A 13,873-nucleotide genomic window follows, 5' to 3' on the forward strand; every position below is an offset into this window, starting at 1 on the left:
CAGGGAGTGCTCTCTGGAGGAGGAGGAGGTGGATGCTGGGTTTTCATGGCACAGAGTTTAGACTGAGGCCACCAGAGCAGAGATGACTGGGGCAGGGCACACCTGCAGGGAAGACGCCGAGCTGGAAGGAGGCTGCGGGGAGCTGGCAGGCTGCCTCCGGGACACGGGAGGACATTTAGGACACGGGCTGGCTGGGAGACGAGCCTGCAAGCCAGGTCAGGATGCCGCACTGTGAGGGGTCCTGAGTGTCTGAGCCAGGAAGGGCAACCGTAGTCCCCAGGCAAGGCTTCAGGGCACAGACCCACACATGCTTCAGTGGGATGACCCCGCAGGGCCTGGAGTTGTGGAGGGGAGTGGGGCTGCTGGGAACCTGGGCTGGGAATATCTTTACAGACTGTATCTGAAATAGAGCTAATTAGTGATCAGGACTGAGTCAAATGGAGTGAGACCAGTTCTTGGAAGGTTGCAAGCTGGTTTGCCTCCTGGTGCCCAGCCTCGCTTTAGTTGTTGTCAGGTTTCCCTTCTTTTCCAAGCACCAGCCATGAAGTCAGCATCAGGCAGAGTTCCAGTCACTAGCTAGGCGTGGGTGGGGGCCGCCAGGAGCAGGGTCCCCATCTCCTCGTGTGGATACAGCTCCCCCAGGGATCCCTGCGGGGAGGGCCGGTGCCCTGAGAGACTCATGTGGATCTATGGTCCTTGACCCTCCCTAACCTGAGGTCGGAGAGGGGGCTGTCCCTCCTTCCTCTGGAGGGGGTGCCCTGGAGAGGGCCCTGAGAGGGGGCCTGTGGACCTGTCATTTCTTTGCCAGTGGCCTCTCTGCTGCACTTGTTAGGGTCCCTGGGCTGTGAGAATATGCCCCACAGAAGTGGTCATTTAGTGAGTCCCCAAGATGGCACTGCTTCCCCTCTGGGTGACGGTCACATCCAGCTGGCCCTTGGGAAACATCTGTTAGGAAACGGGAAGTGCGGGTGCCTGAAAATGGGCTGGAGGAGGGAAGGGCGAAGGGGCTTTGCAGAGCCAACAATAGAGGCACACAGGACACTGCTGTAGGTTGGCAGGGACAGGTGAGGAGCCTGTCTGAGTGCTGGTCCCAGCTGGGACTCCAGCTCTCTGTCAGTGTCACACACTGCCCACAAACCTCCCCTGATGAGGGAAGGCTGATTGGTCACCGGCGTGTTATTACAGTAACTGTCATAACCTGAGCACCAGTGGGATGGTCCCTGGTACCCAGGAGACTTGTCAGTGCCCTTTCATGCTGTGAGCGTCCAGACATGTGGTGTGTTTCCAGCAGCATCTGGAGAGAAGGATACTAGCCCTCAGTGCAGAAAGCAGATCTGTGTGCAAGGAGGAGCCTCTCCACTTATATGGCGGTCACTCGGTCTCTGTAAAAGTGACCCTATCCCCATGCAGTTTAAAGGTCCTCTTAGGCATCACACATATCAGGCTGGCAGGGTAAAGACCTCTTCTTCCACAAGTGACTAGAACCCACTAACACTGTGTTTTCATTTTAAAAATATGGAAACTGTCAGATACAAATAACAGAACGTGAACATGTATGTACCAGCACATTTTGAAATAGACTGGGTATTTTAAAAACTTACTTAAAAATTCAGGAGAGTGATGTCAGCAAGAAGACACATAAGAAAACTCCAGGCCTGTACCCTCCACAGAAACACCAAATACACAACTAGAGACTGACCAAAATAACATATGGGAACTATGGTAATGGCCAAAGAGGCACAGCAACCAAGTGAGTGCCCAGTCAAGAATGAGCCTCATGTGGCAGGGCAGGAAATGCCATGACCGTGCTGGGCAGAACAGCTTGAGCAGAGTGGTCGCCACAACCTAGTGCCCTCTGCAAGCCAGAGACAGCAGAGTGGACTGATCTGCAGCCTTTTGATTTCTAACCTGTCTAGGGGATACCTGAGGGACTGGTCTTGGGACACTCAACAAGAGTTCAGACAACCAAAAGTGGCTCACACCACAGAAGTGGAAAGTCACTGGAAGCAGCAGGTATGACTTGTGAAAACCGTCCAAAACGTAATTACAGACACAGACATCTGGGGCAAGTGATTACTGATTGAGGAATACAATAGAACAGCTAACATCCCTAAAATGAGAAAGGGCATGAGCCTAACAGAGAAGAAGGCATTAAAAGCAGCCATATCCATGAGAGACCTGGGAAGAGAGCACGTGCTCAGATCGAGGGACAAGAAAGGCATGAGAAAAATGCATGCCAAGCTGATTAGCGAGAGTCTCCCGTGCATGAAGCCAGCATGCAAAGCCTGGGAGAGGGGGCTGTTTTTAAAAATATCCAGTTTTCAACAGAAGATCACAAGGCGTACAAAGAAGAAGTACAATGTGGCTCATTCAAAGGAACAAAATACATCTCCAGAAACCATCCCTAAAGAAAGATTGGCTTTGGACTTACTAGAGAAAGGCTTTAAAACAATTGCCTTAAATATGCTCTAAAGGCTAAAGGAAAACATGGACAAAAGAACTAAAGGAAATTGAGAAAATATATGCGCAAAATGAGAATATCTACAAAGAATTTGGAATTATTAGAAACAATCAAATGGAAATTTTGGAGGTGAAAAATACAAAACTGAATTTAAATAAAATCATTTAAGGGGTTCAATAGCAAAGGCAAACAGAAAGAAAGGCTCAGCGAACTTGAAAATAGGTCATTTGAAACAGACATTTGAGACAGAGGAGTAAAACGAGAAAAAAAGGAAGAACAGTGAACAGAGCCTGAGAGACTTATGATGGGAGAACATCAAGCTGACCAATATAGACATTATGGGACATGCAGGGGAGAAATGACAGAGAAAACAGCAGAGAAGTTACTGCGAGAAATAATGGCCATGCATTTCACAAGTCTGAGGAAAGCCATGGATATAGCAATACAAGCTTAACAAATGCCATAGGATAAACACAAACAGACCCACACCAAAAGAAGAGCGGCTCATCATATACAGGGCAGCCTCTGTAAAACTATCAGTGGGTTCCTCAGGCAAAAAGGCAAGTCATGGAGAATTCAACATTAGGCAAATGTCCTGCAAAAATGAGTGAGAAAGAAAGACATTCCCAGATCAACAACAGAAACCGAAAATGTCCATTACCACTAGATCTGCCATTCAAGAAATGCTAAAGAAAGTCTATCCAGTTGGAGTTAAAGATGCTAGATGGCAACTCAAAGCCATATGAAAATATCAGATTCTCCAGGAGAGACAAACACATGGACAAATACAAAAACTAGCAAAGTATTATTGTACTTTTAAATTGTTACTCCTTTCCACTTTTATTGAGAAATTACTGAAATACATATACATAAATCGACTTTTTATTCTTTTACAAGATTTACAACAAATAGCCATGAATATATGTTTAACTATATATAATAATTATAAACCTATGTTACTAAGTACAAAATATATAAAGATGTAATTTGTGACATCAGTAAGGTAAAGTGTAGGTGAATAAATAAATAAATAATAAGGTGTGGGTAGAACGGTGAAAAGAAGGGGTGTTGCATGCAATAAAGTTAAATATCAGGTAACAACAGATTATTATAACTTTAAGATATTATATGCAGTCCCCATAGAAATCACAAAGAAAATATTTATGGAATTTACAGAAAAGGAAATGAAAATTAAATCAAAATGTATAAATCAAAATGAGTAAAAAAATTAAATTCAAAAGAAGACAATAAAGGAGGAACAAAACAGTTAAGACATAAGGACAACAAACAACAAAATGCCAATAGTAGGCCATCCTACCAGTAACCACTTTAAATGTAAGTGAATTAAGTTCCCCAATCAAAAGGCCTATATTGGCGGAATGATACCAAAAAACTAAAACAAAAAACAAAACAAAAAAACCCAGGATCCAACTTTATTCTCTTTATAACATACTCATTTTAGATGTAAGGACACAAACATAGATTTGGAAGTAAAAAGGATAGAACAAGATATTCCATGCAATTAGTAACCAAAAGACCAGGGTTGGGTATACTAATATCAGATAAAACAGACTAAGGCAAGAAGTGTTTCAAGCAATGAAGAAGAACATTATTCAATGATAAGAGGTCTATTCACCAAGAGGATATAAGAATTATAAATAAATGTGCAGCCAACATCAGAGCACCTACATATCAAACTGACAGAACTGAAGGGAGAAATAGATTGATCTAGAATAAAAGAAGGAGACTTCAATACCACATTTTCAATAACAAACAGAATCATCAGACAGAAGATCAGTAAAAATTAGGGGACCTCAACAAGACTATAAGCCAATTGGTCACAATAGAGATTTACAAACTACTCCAACCCACAAGAGTAGAATACACATCTTTCTCGAAAAGACATGGAACAATCTCCAGTTTAGAACAGATGTTAGCCCATAAAACAAGTCTTAAAAAATTTAGAAAGATGGGGATCATGAAAAATATCTTTTCTGATCAAAATAAAATGAAACCAGAAAGGTTTCAGAAGGAAAACTGGAAAATCTACAAATACGTGGAAATTGAAAATTACCTTAAACAACAAATGAGTCAAGGAATAAATCACAAAGGAAATGTGAAAATTTATTGAGACAAATGGGAATAAAACCACAACCTAGCAAAACTTATGGGATGTAGCAAAAGAAGTGCTAATAGGGAAATTTATAACTATCAATGCTAACATTGAAAAGGAAGAAATATCTCCAAGTCAGCAACCTAACTTTACACCATAAGGAACTAGAAAAAAAGAAGAAGAAATGAAATCAAAAGCAGCAGAGGAAAAAAATAATAAAAATTAGCAAAATAGAGAATAAAAATACGATAAACAAAACAAGATAAGCATAATAGAGAGTAGAAACAGAGAAAATCCACAAAATCAAGAGTTGAGTCTTCAAAAATCAAAAACTGACAAGTTGTTAGCGACACCGACTAATTAAAAAAAGAGAGAATACTCAAACAGCTAAAGGCAACAATGAAAGTTGGCCATTACGACAGATTTTATAGATAGGGAAGGATCATAAGAGAATACTGTGAACACTGTATTGTAACAAATTGAATAACTGAGATGAAATGGATTAATTCCCAGAAATATGAAATTTCACCAAGACTAACCCAAAAAGAAATAGAAAATATGAACAGATCCATAACAAGTAAGGCTACAGGTCTCCTTACAAAGAAAAACATCGGACTTGATGGCCTCACTGGTGATTTCTACCAAATATTTAAAGAAGAGCCAACACCAATCCTCTTAAACATTTCCAGAAATATGAACAGGAGAGAGAACTCCCTGACTCATTCAATGAGGCCAGCATTACTCCATAATCCGGAGATACTACAAGTAAAAACAACTACCAACCAACATCCCTGATTAAGACCAGTGCAAGAATCATCAACAAAATACTAGCAAACTGAATTTGGTAGCATATGAAAAGGATTATGCACCATTACCAAGTGCAATGGATTCCTGGAATGCAAGAATGAGTCAATATACAAGAAACAATCAGTGTCATAGGTCACATTAGGAAAGGAAGGGTAAGTCACATGATCATCTCAACTGATGCAGAAAAAGCACTTGGCAACATTCAGCACGTTTTCATGATAAAAGCACTCAACAGACTACGAATAGAAGAAACTATGTCAACATAATAAGAGCCATATATGAAAAACCGACAGTGAGCCTCATACCCCACAGCGAAAGGTTACAAGCTTTTCCGCTAAGATCAGGAACAATTCAGGGATGCGAGATTTTGTCACTTCTACTAAACATAATACTGGAAGTACAAGCCAGAACCATTAGGCATGAGAGGAAATCCGAATTGGAACGAAATAAGTAAAATTATCTCTGTTTGCAGATGGCATGATCTTATATGTAGAAAACCCTGAAGATTCCAGGAAAACAATAACGATAGTTGACCAAAATCAACATACAGAAATCTGCTGCAATTCAATACCCCAGCAATGAATAATTTAAAAAGGAAACTAAGAAAACAATTTCCTGTGTAACAGCATCAAGAAGAATAAAATACATTGGAATAATCTTAACCAAGAGGTAGTAGAGTTGTACACTGGAAACTATGAAATGCTGCTGAAAGAAATGAAAGAATACACTTATAACTGGAAGGCTATACCATGTTCATGTTTTGGAAACCTTGGTATTTTTAAGATGTTAATGCTTTGCAAAGGGATCTACAAATAATTTTCAACATGGGTGCCAGGATTACTCAACAGGGAAAGGACAGTTTTCCAACAACTGAGGCTAGGAAAATTGGATAACGGTATGCAAAGGAATAAAAATGGACCTTCACCTTATTCTGTATACAAAAACTAACTCGCAATGAATCAAAGTACTCAGCATAAGACCTAGGGCTATAAAAACTCTTAGGGAAGAAAAAGAGGACAAAAGATTTATCACATTAAATTTGATGATGATTTCTTGGATAGGACACTAAAAGCACAGACAACATAAGATAAAATAGATAAATTCAAATACATCAAAATTTAAAACTTTTGTGCTTCAAAGAATGCCATCAGCAGAGTGAAATGGCAACTCATGAATGACAGAAAATATCTGCAAATTCTCTCTCTGATTAGGGGTTCATATCCGGAATATATAAAGAACTTTGTACATCCCAGCAACCAAAAAATCAAACGCCTTGATTTTAAAATGCACAAAGTACTTCAATAGACATTTATCCAAAGAAAATATACAAATGTCCAATGAACATATGAAAAGATGCTCAACTTCAGAAGTCATCAGGGGAATGCAAATCAAAACTACAGTGAGACACCACTTCCCACCCTTTGGCTATTTTTTTTTTTATGGGAAATAAGATGTGTTGATGAGCATGAGTTGGAGCCGTGGTGCACTGGTGGGAATGTAACACAGCAAAGCAGCCATCTCCTCAAAAACTTAAAAACAGAATTGCCACAGAATCCAGGAATTGCACTTGTTGGTATACACCCAAAAGAACTGAAAGCAAGGTCTCAAAGGTATTTGTTTATCCAAATTCACAGCAACTTTATTCACTACAGCCAAAAGGTGGAAGAGTCCACAGATCCCTCAGGAGAGGAGATGAGCAGAACTGGCATATACATGCTGTAAAACATTCTTCACAATTCGACACACGCCCCAGCACTGATCGATCTAGAGGACATTATGCTAGATGAGATCTGCCCGTCATGGAAGGACCAAAATGGTATGACACCACTTAGATGAGGTGCCCGGATGAGTCAAATTCATGGAGACAGAAAGTGGAACGGCAGTTGCCAGGGTCTGGAGAAAGGGCAGGATGGGGAATTAGTATCTAGAGGGCAGCGAGTTTCAGTTCGGCAAGATGGCAAGGATTCTGGAGGGACCACAGTGTGAAAATGCTAATGCCATTGACCCGTCTACTTAAAACTAGTTACAAAGTTAACTTCTATGTTATGTCTCTTTTACCACAATCAGAAATATTTAAACAAAAAGTTCACTTTCATTAATGTGAATGAGACCCAGCCTGATTTGTGATGCAGTGAGAAACCCAATTCCTGCACATACACTCCCTGGGGTGATGGGGAACCCCACCCAACCCCACCCCCCAGTGCAGATCTCCTAGTCACCCTGTGCATCACCACCATGCCCACCCCCAACATCATGGCAGTGACATGGGACCCACTTGCCATCATGCCTCGTTTGGAGTCACAGAGTGGCAGGACGCTTGGCACAATTTCTCACCTGTCCTCACACAGTGGGAATATACCCACCACCAACTTCACATGGTGAGGGCCCCAATATGCCCACTCTGGTGTTTCTTTTTGGTTTTGTTTTTTAAGATTTTATTAATTTATTTGAGAGAGAGAATGCATGTGCATACATTGAAGAGAGAGCACATGAGAAAGGACAGGAGAGAGTGAGAAGCAGCCGCCCCGCTGAGCAGGGAGCCCAAGGCGGGGCTTGATCCCAGGACCCCAGGATCATTACCTGAGCTGAAGGCAGATGCTTCACCACCTGAGCCCCCCAGGTGCTCAGAATGCCTAGTCTCTTCACCTAGATGTAGCTACCACCAACACCTTTCATCTTCAGGGTAATGAACTCTGACTCATTAATCCAAACAGAGCAGTGAAACACAGGAAGTTAACAATCCATGACTCCATTAGGACAAAAGCAGAGGCTTCCCCTCCCACCCCCTTATGATTTGCATGGGGGCAGGGTGTACAGCTGAGCAGCCAGGTCTGACTGAAACAGCCCCCTGCCCCAAGAACGGGTAGCAGCCTCTCCCAGAAAGCTGTCTGTGGGCCTGTCCCCACTGGGCTTCTTAGGGAATGCAAAGCAGTGGATCATCTCCAGAGGGTGCCCGATAAGCTAAGCAGGACCGAGATAACAAAATCCACCTTCTGCAAACAACATAAAATGTCTAATAAAAAAAAAAAAGTGTAACTTGGGAGTCACAATGCTAACATCAGGAGTAAGAAGCAGAAAGCAAAACTGAAGCACATTCAGCCACAAAGTGTGAAGGAAAAACTTAAAATCAGATTTGAAAATGACATGGAATTGAATGGAGAGCCTTGGCTCTGGGGTGCTGTCCAGCCCCCTGCTGGGGAGCTGTGGAGAGACTGGCAGTCAAGTGGCAGGGGTCTGAGGCTCTGCCTGTGGTGATGGAGCCAGGAACTTCCAGCTGCCTCTCCCCCGTGTCCCCTTTCCTAATCTCTTGATTCTTCTGATTCATGCTTGGCCCACAGTAGTTCCTCAGAATCAGGCTCCAGGTTTGCAGTGATCCAGAGAACAGGAGGTATAAGGGCTGGAAAGGAGGATTTCCTAAGACAGTGGCTTCAGAGAGAAAGGATATGAAAGCCAGAAAGAGAGAGAACTGAGCTCAGAGACACTCTGTCTAGACAAGGGCCTCAGAAAACCAGAGACTTCTAGGATGGCCGTCTTTGCATCTTCCTGAACCAAGATGACCCAAGATGCTGAGCAAGTCCCCAGCCTGGGATGAGGCAGGCAATGGGTTTTCCCAATGCTCAGCAGCTCTCTTTGCTGGCATCCAAACCTGGAGGGAACCGCTGGGCCTGTCTGCATCTCACTCCCACCAGAGAGAAACCACCAGCAGAGGCACCGTGGGGGAACTCTGAACAAGATGGCAGAGCTCTAGGAACCGAGCCCAGGCGGGACTGGGATGGCAGCCAAAACACATCATTCTGGAATGCCACAGAGGATCCCGAGGGCAGCAAGTGCCCAGACGTCTCCTGACCACTGTCCTTGGGTACTTTCCTGGGTGAATGACAAGGGGCCACACAAGTGCCCAGGTTCCTGCTGGAGCCAGACATGTGTCCCTCAGCATGCCGTCGTCCAAACGGAGACTGCCCATGATGTGTGTGTCAGTGTCTGGACACTTTCAGAAATCTCACTTAACCGGAGGACTTGGAAGAACGAATTTACTTGGCTAAACAACTGACACCAACTCCCAGGCTCTGGGAGGGAAACTACACTAGGCTGCACATGACCTCACCCCTTCGATTGTACACTACGTCCAGGAACAACGGGGAGACGTTTTCAGTGTTTCACTGCAGCACAGGGCTGTTTGACTTAGCGCATAGATCATACAGGGCCACACGCATCTTATATTCACTTGAAAACATGCTCAGGTACTTTGGGGGGGCTCTGTCTCTGTGCTCAGTCTGACAGATCCGCAGCAACAGGCAGTGACTGGCACAACTCATACCGAGAGACGACTCTCAGGAAGGAACATACCGAGATGCTTTCTTCTCGCCAGTACTGCTTCCAGTTCCTCCCGCCGTCACTGAACATGAGGACATAGCTGCTCACCCAGTCGGAGCTCCCATACCCTCCCTGCGTGGCCACAGCTGTGACCTCCATTCTCTCTCCAAGGTCGACCTGCAGCCACTGGTATTTATCTGACGCAAGTGGAGACCAGCCACCGGCCCCTTGAGGGGAAACAGAAGCAGGAGAAAATAGTAAAGGGAAAGAAATCATTAAGACCTACATTATCCTGTGAAGAAAGAGATCATAAATAAAACTTACAAAAATCAGAATTCCAAATTCTAGAACATATATCCCCCCCATGATCACAACAGACACACACACACTTAAAACCATGGGTTAAGTGAAGAGACGAATCCTACATTCCTCATAAATTGCTCTGATTTCTCAGTCATAACCCTGACTCTCGGGTGTCCAGCGGTCCCAGGCAACAGGGGGCTGACCAAACACCAGGTCACCGCATCCCTGCTTGAGACTGGTGTCTCCACCGGCCTGTATGTATGACATACCTTTGGCTGGACCTGAAGGAAAACATGCAGACCGTGGTAGAACTAGAAAAGCTTAATTCTGGAACCCCAGCATGAGGAAGTACCGTACCGAATGACGGGATAGGAAGGGTGGTGATGGCAAACCCGACATTCGATACACTTACAGGTTCATGTGAGAAACAGGCATTTCGAAGAACCACCTGAAATGCAGAACGGCAGGGGTGGTTGTGAAGGTTTTCCTGCGCAGGGAGGGAGAGCCTGAGGGGCAGCGAGGAGCTTGAGGGAGAACACAGAGCGAGCGAATAACAAGGATGTTCTAGGTTTTCGAGACAACAGGTGCAGAGCAGAAATCATGAGGCTTTGTCATGTCCAGTGAGAAACAGATGAGACACAGACTCAGAGTAGGCTCCCAGAGGCTGTGTTGGGACATATTTTGTTCTTCCACGTCCCAGAAACGTGGGTTTTGAAATTGGAATTAGACATCACATTGAAGTTTCTGGTTTTAAATTAATAAGTAATTAAAAAACTGGAAAATAAGCTTGAAACACCTTCTGGAACTGATATTTTGCCAATTATCTGTGTCCAGAAAACACGAGTCATGGAAGTCACCCGTAATATGATATGAGGGGTTTTGGAAAACAATTTTGTCCACCGTCTGACACCTCACTTGAGGTTCTCATAATGAGGCCTAACGCATTAGACCACATTGACCATCTTCCCGTGAGGGGATCTTACAGACCCCCGCACTGGGTTTGCTAAGGCCTGTAGGGCTGGGTGTATGTCAGGAAGTGTGTGACATGATCCCAGGATGGCTGGGAGGGAAACGGAAGTGGGGCGCTTGCATCAGGATTGGGGGTGTCCCCAGGGGGTGGGCACGGACGTCTCTTCACCATGTCCTCCCTTCACGACATCTTCCCCTTCACCGCGTCCTCCCTTCACCACAGTGTTCAAGCACGGCCTTCAGGAGAACCCAGATTCTTTCTCATTTCTTTCTACCCAGATTTCCCAGACTGAATCTTTGTTCAAGTGTTCCAAATTTTCCTCTCAATATATGGCAAGCACAATGCCTTTTTCTTTGACCCAGAATCCAAAATGTCCTGCATTTTGGGTTGTTCTATAATGCATTTTTAACTTTTTCTTCTGAAATAACTTCCAATTGCCCAAATAGATACATATGTGGTAAAGGGGATTCTTGTCTCCTTTTTACCTGGTTCCCCCCAAAGTTAACATCCTACATCATCATGGGGCTTTTATCAGGATGAAGGTATTTACACGGGTGCAGAATTAATGCAATGACAAACGTTATTTGGATTCCCCAGTGTCCCCACTGACCCCATTCCTCTGCACCACGAGGCTGTTTACACATCGAGTCTCCTCTGGTCCTCAGCCCATACCAGTTCTTCTACCCTTCCTTGCCTCTCGTGACAAGATTGGTTCTGCTGCTTTGTCCGAGGGCCCCGCTCACAGCCGATGACTCGAAGTCCTTCTGTATTCTAGCTGAGAGCCACTCACAGTCCAAGGGACATTTCTTATCAGCCAGGCATGATTTTTATAATTGTCACAAAAATAACCTTAAAAATTAGGTGTTGGCATTTAGCAGATCGTTTTAATGTGGAGATTCCACATCGAAATTTCCTACAGATCACTTTAGATCTCTGAGGGACTACTGATGTTCTGCATCTGGGCTCATCCCAGTTCACAGCAGAGTTCTGTAGAAGGTACTGATGATACCCTTGCTGGAATTTGCCATCTTTCCCCATAAATTTTCACCTCTCTCGAGGCCAGGAAGTATCACCAGCATGGCGTCACCCGTGCAGGGAAGCAAATCAGTAAACAGATCACGATGCCACCGGCATGTTGCCCTGGGACCGGCCTCTCCCACAGGTGCAACTCCCTACCTGCCAACTAGCCTCCCCCACCCACAGGTAACCGACCCTGAACATCTCATCCTGACCTGCGGTGAGGACATGCTTCTGGCATGCACGTCAAGCCATCTGATGAACTTGAGGCAGCGACAGGCATGGAACGGCAGAATCCGCTATACCAGGGGCGGTTCGCTCCAGCAGGCTAACAAGGTCCCCGTGCCCCCAGATCGCTGCTGAGGGCCGATGTGCAGGGGGAGTGTGCATCCCCTGCCCCCGTCACCTGCCTCTCTCCCACCTCTGCCCCTTCCTGAATACAGTGTCACAATGTGTACCAAGGAAAACCTATCTGGGGACCCCACCTGCATAGAGCAAACTGCAGAGCCTGGAAGGTCACCCCACACAGAACATCCTTCTCCCTCCTGGAGACAGTGTGCTAGCTATGTGTTGCGGCAGTGAGGGAGGCATGGCAGGAGGATATGTGCAGCACCCAGTGTCGTCCCTCCCATGGGCTGCCGGGTGCTGGATGACAGTTGCCGTTACAACGGCCGTCCCCACCGCGGCTTCCAGGTGCATGAGGGGCCACAGCCCTGGCGCTGAGATTTCTGGTGACCTTATCACTGAAGGTCTGTTGCCTGCACTTCTTCCCAGACAAAGGTAAGATGGTGAAGAAAGTCAAACCTGTCACGCATGCGTGATGGGCCAAGGACCTCGCCCGGGACCCCACGTGGGACCCCATAAGCCCCACACCCAGCAAGCAGGACTGGCCTGATGGTCCCTGCTCTGCCGATGAGAAAGATACAGCACTTGAGGTTCCTGTGAGGGTGTTGGAAGAAAGCTTGGCCCCCTTCCACTCTCGACCCCTTGTACAGACATCTCCCTGCAGTTCCTCAGTTATTCAAGATTGTCTGCTGACCGCCAGTCAGACTGTATTTAAATTGATCTGTTGGAAGGTTTCCGTCTCTAGTTAATCCTGTGTGACTGCTTCCCCCGCCCGCCCCCCGCTTTGGTGGCCCTGACAGTGGCAGGGACACTTCCTTGGGGAGAGGAAAGGTTGGCTGGGAAACTCTCAGTGGGGCCTGAATTGCTCTGTCCGCTAATGGCAATGACAGTGACCACAGCCCCTGGTGCTCACGGAACACGTGCTCGTGTGAACGTTGGCTTTATGCAGAGAAGAACATGACCCCGGGGGCGAAGAACCAAACCTCACGCTTTCTTCAAGCTTCAGCAAGCATGAGAGCAGCCAAAAGAGACTCTTCACTCCAGGAAACCAGGGTGGGGGTAAGGGGAGGTGGGCGGGGGATGGAGTAGCAGGGTGGTGGGAACAAAGGGGGTCATGCGACGTGATGAGCCCTGGGTGTCATTTGCAATGACGAATCACTGAGCTCTAGCCTGAAACTAACACTGTACTATGTGTTAACTAACTTGAATTTGGAGGGAGAAAAGGTACCCACAGAGCAGAAGTCAAGTGGGTTAGTTGGAAGTGAACAGACCTACCCATCTTCAGAGTGTCTATGCTGAGCACATAAGTGGCTCTGCTACAATTGTTGCCAAGGGGAGTGTCCCCCCGCGATCAATACTCTGTTGTCTGGGAGGGGATCACATCCAGCAATGGTGTTCTTTCCTCATTAGCTCTGAGTTCTACACAGGGCCCAGCAGGAGTGGGAAGGGCAGGAGAGAAGCAGGAGCCCATCGCTGCCTGCCCCAGGAAGGTGACAGGCATCTCCAGGAAGGTCATGGGCATTCCCAGGAAGGCAACGGGTGT

At 45.6% G+C, this 13,873-nt stretch overlaps 1 protein-coding gene across 1 annotated transcript in view; it reads right to left on the minus strand.

Moving 5' to 3' along the window:
- The window catches only part of LOC116882593 (contactin-associated protein-like 3), a 151,556-nt gene that overhangs the window by 108,756 nt on the left and 28,927 nt on the right, over window positions 1-13,873 (minus strand). The window contains exon 3 of the mRNA XM_032883114.1: window positions 9,729-9,922. Coding sequence (XP_032739005.1) covers window positions 9,729-9,922 — 194 coding nt within the window. The remainder of the gene's footprint in view (window positions 1-9,728; window positions 9,923-13,873) is intronic.

This window comes from Lontra canadensis, unplaced genomic scaffold, assembly GCF_010015895.1.
Source record: "Lontra canadensis isolate GAN:19392208 unplaced genomic scaffold, GSC_riverotter_1.0 scaffold85, whole genome shotgun sequence".
NCBI lineage: Eukaryota > Metazoa > Chordata > Mammalia > Carnivora > Mustelidae > Lontra > Lontra canadensis.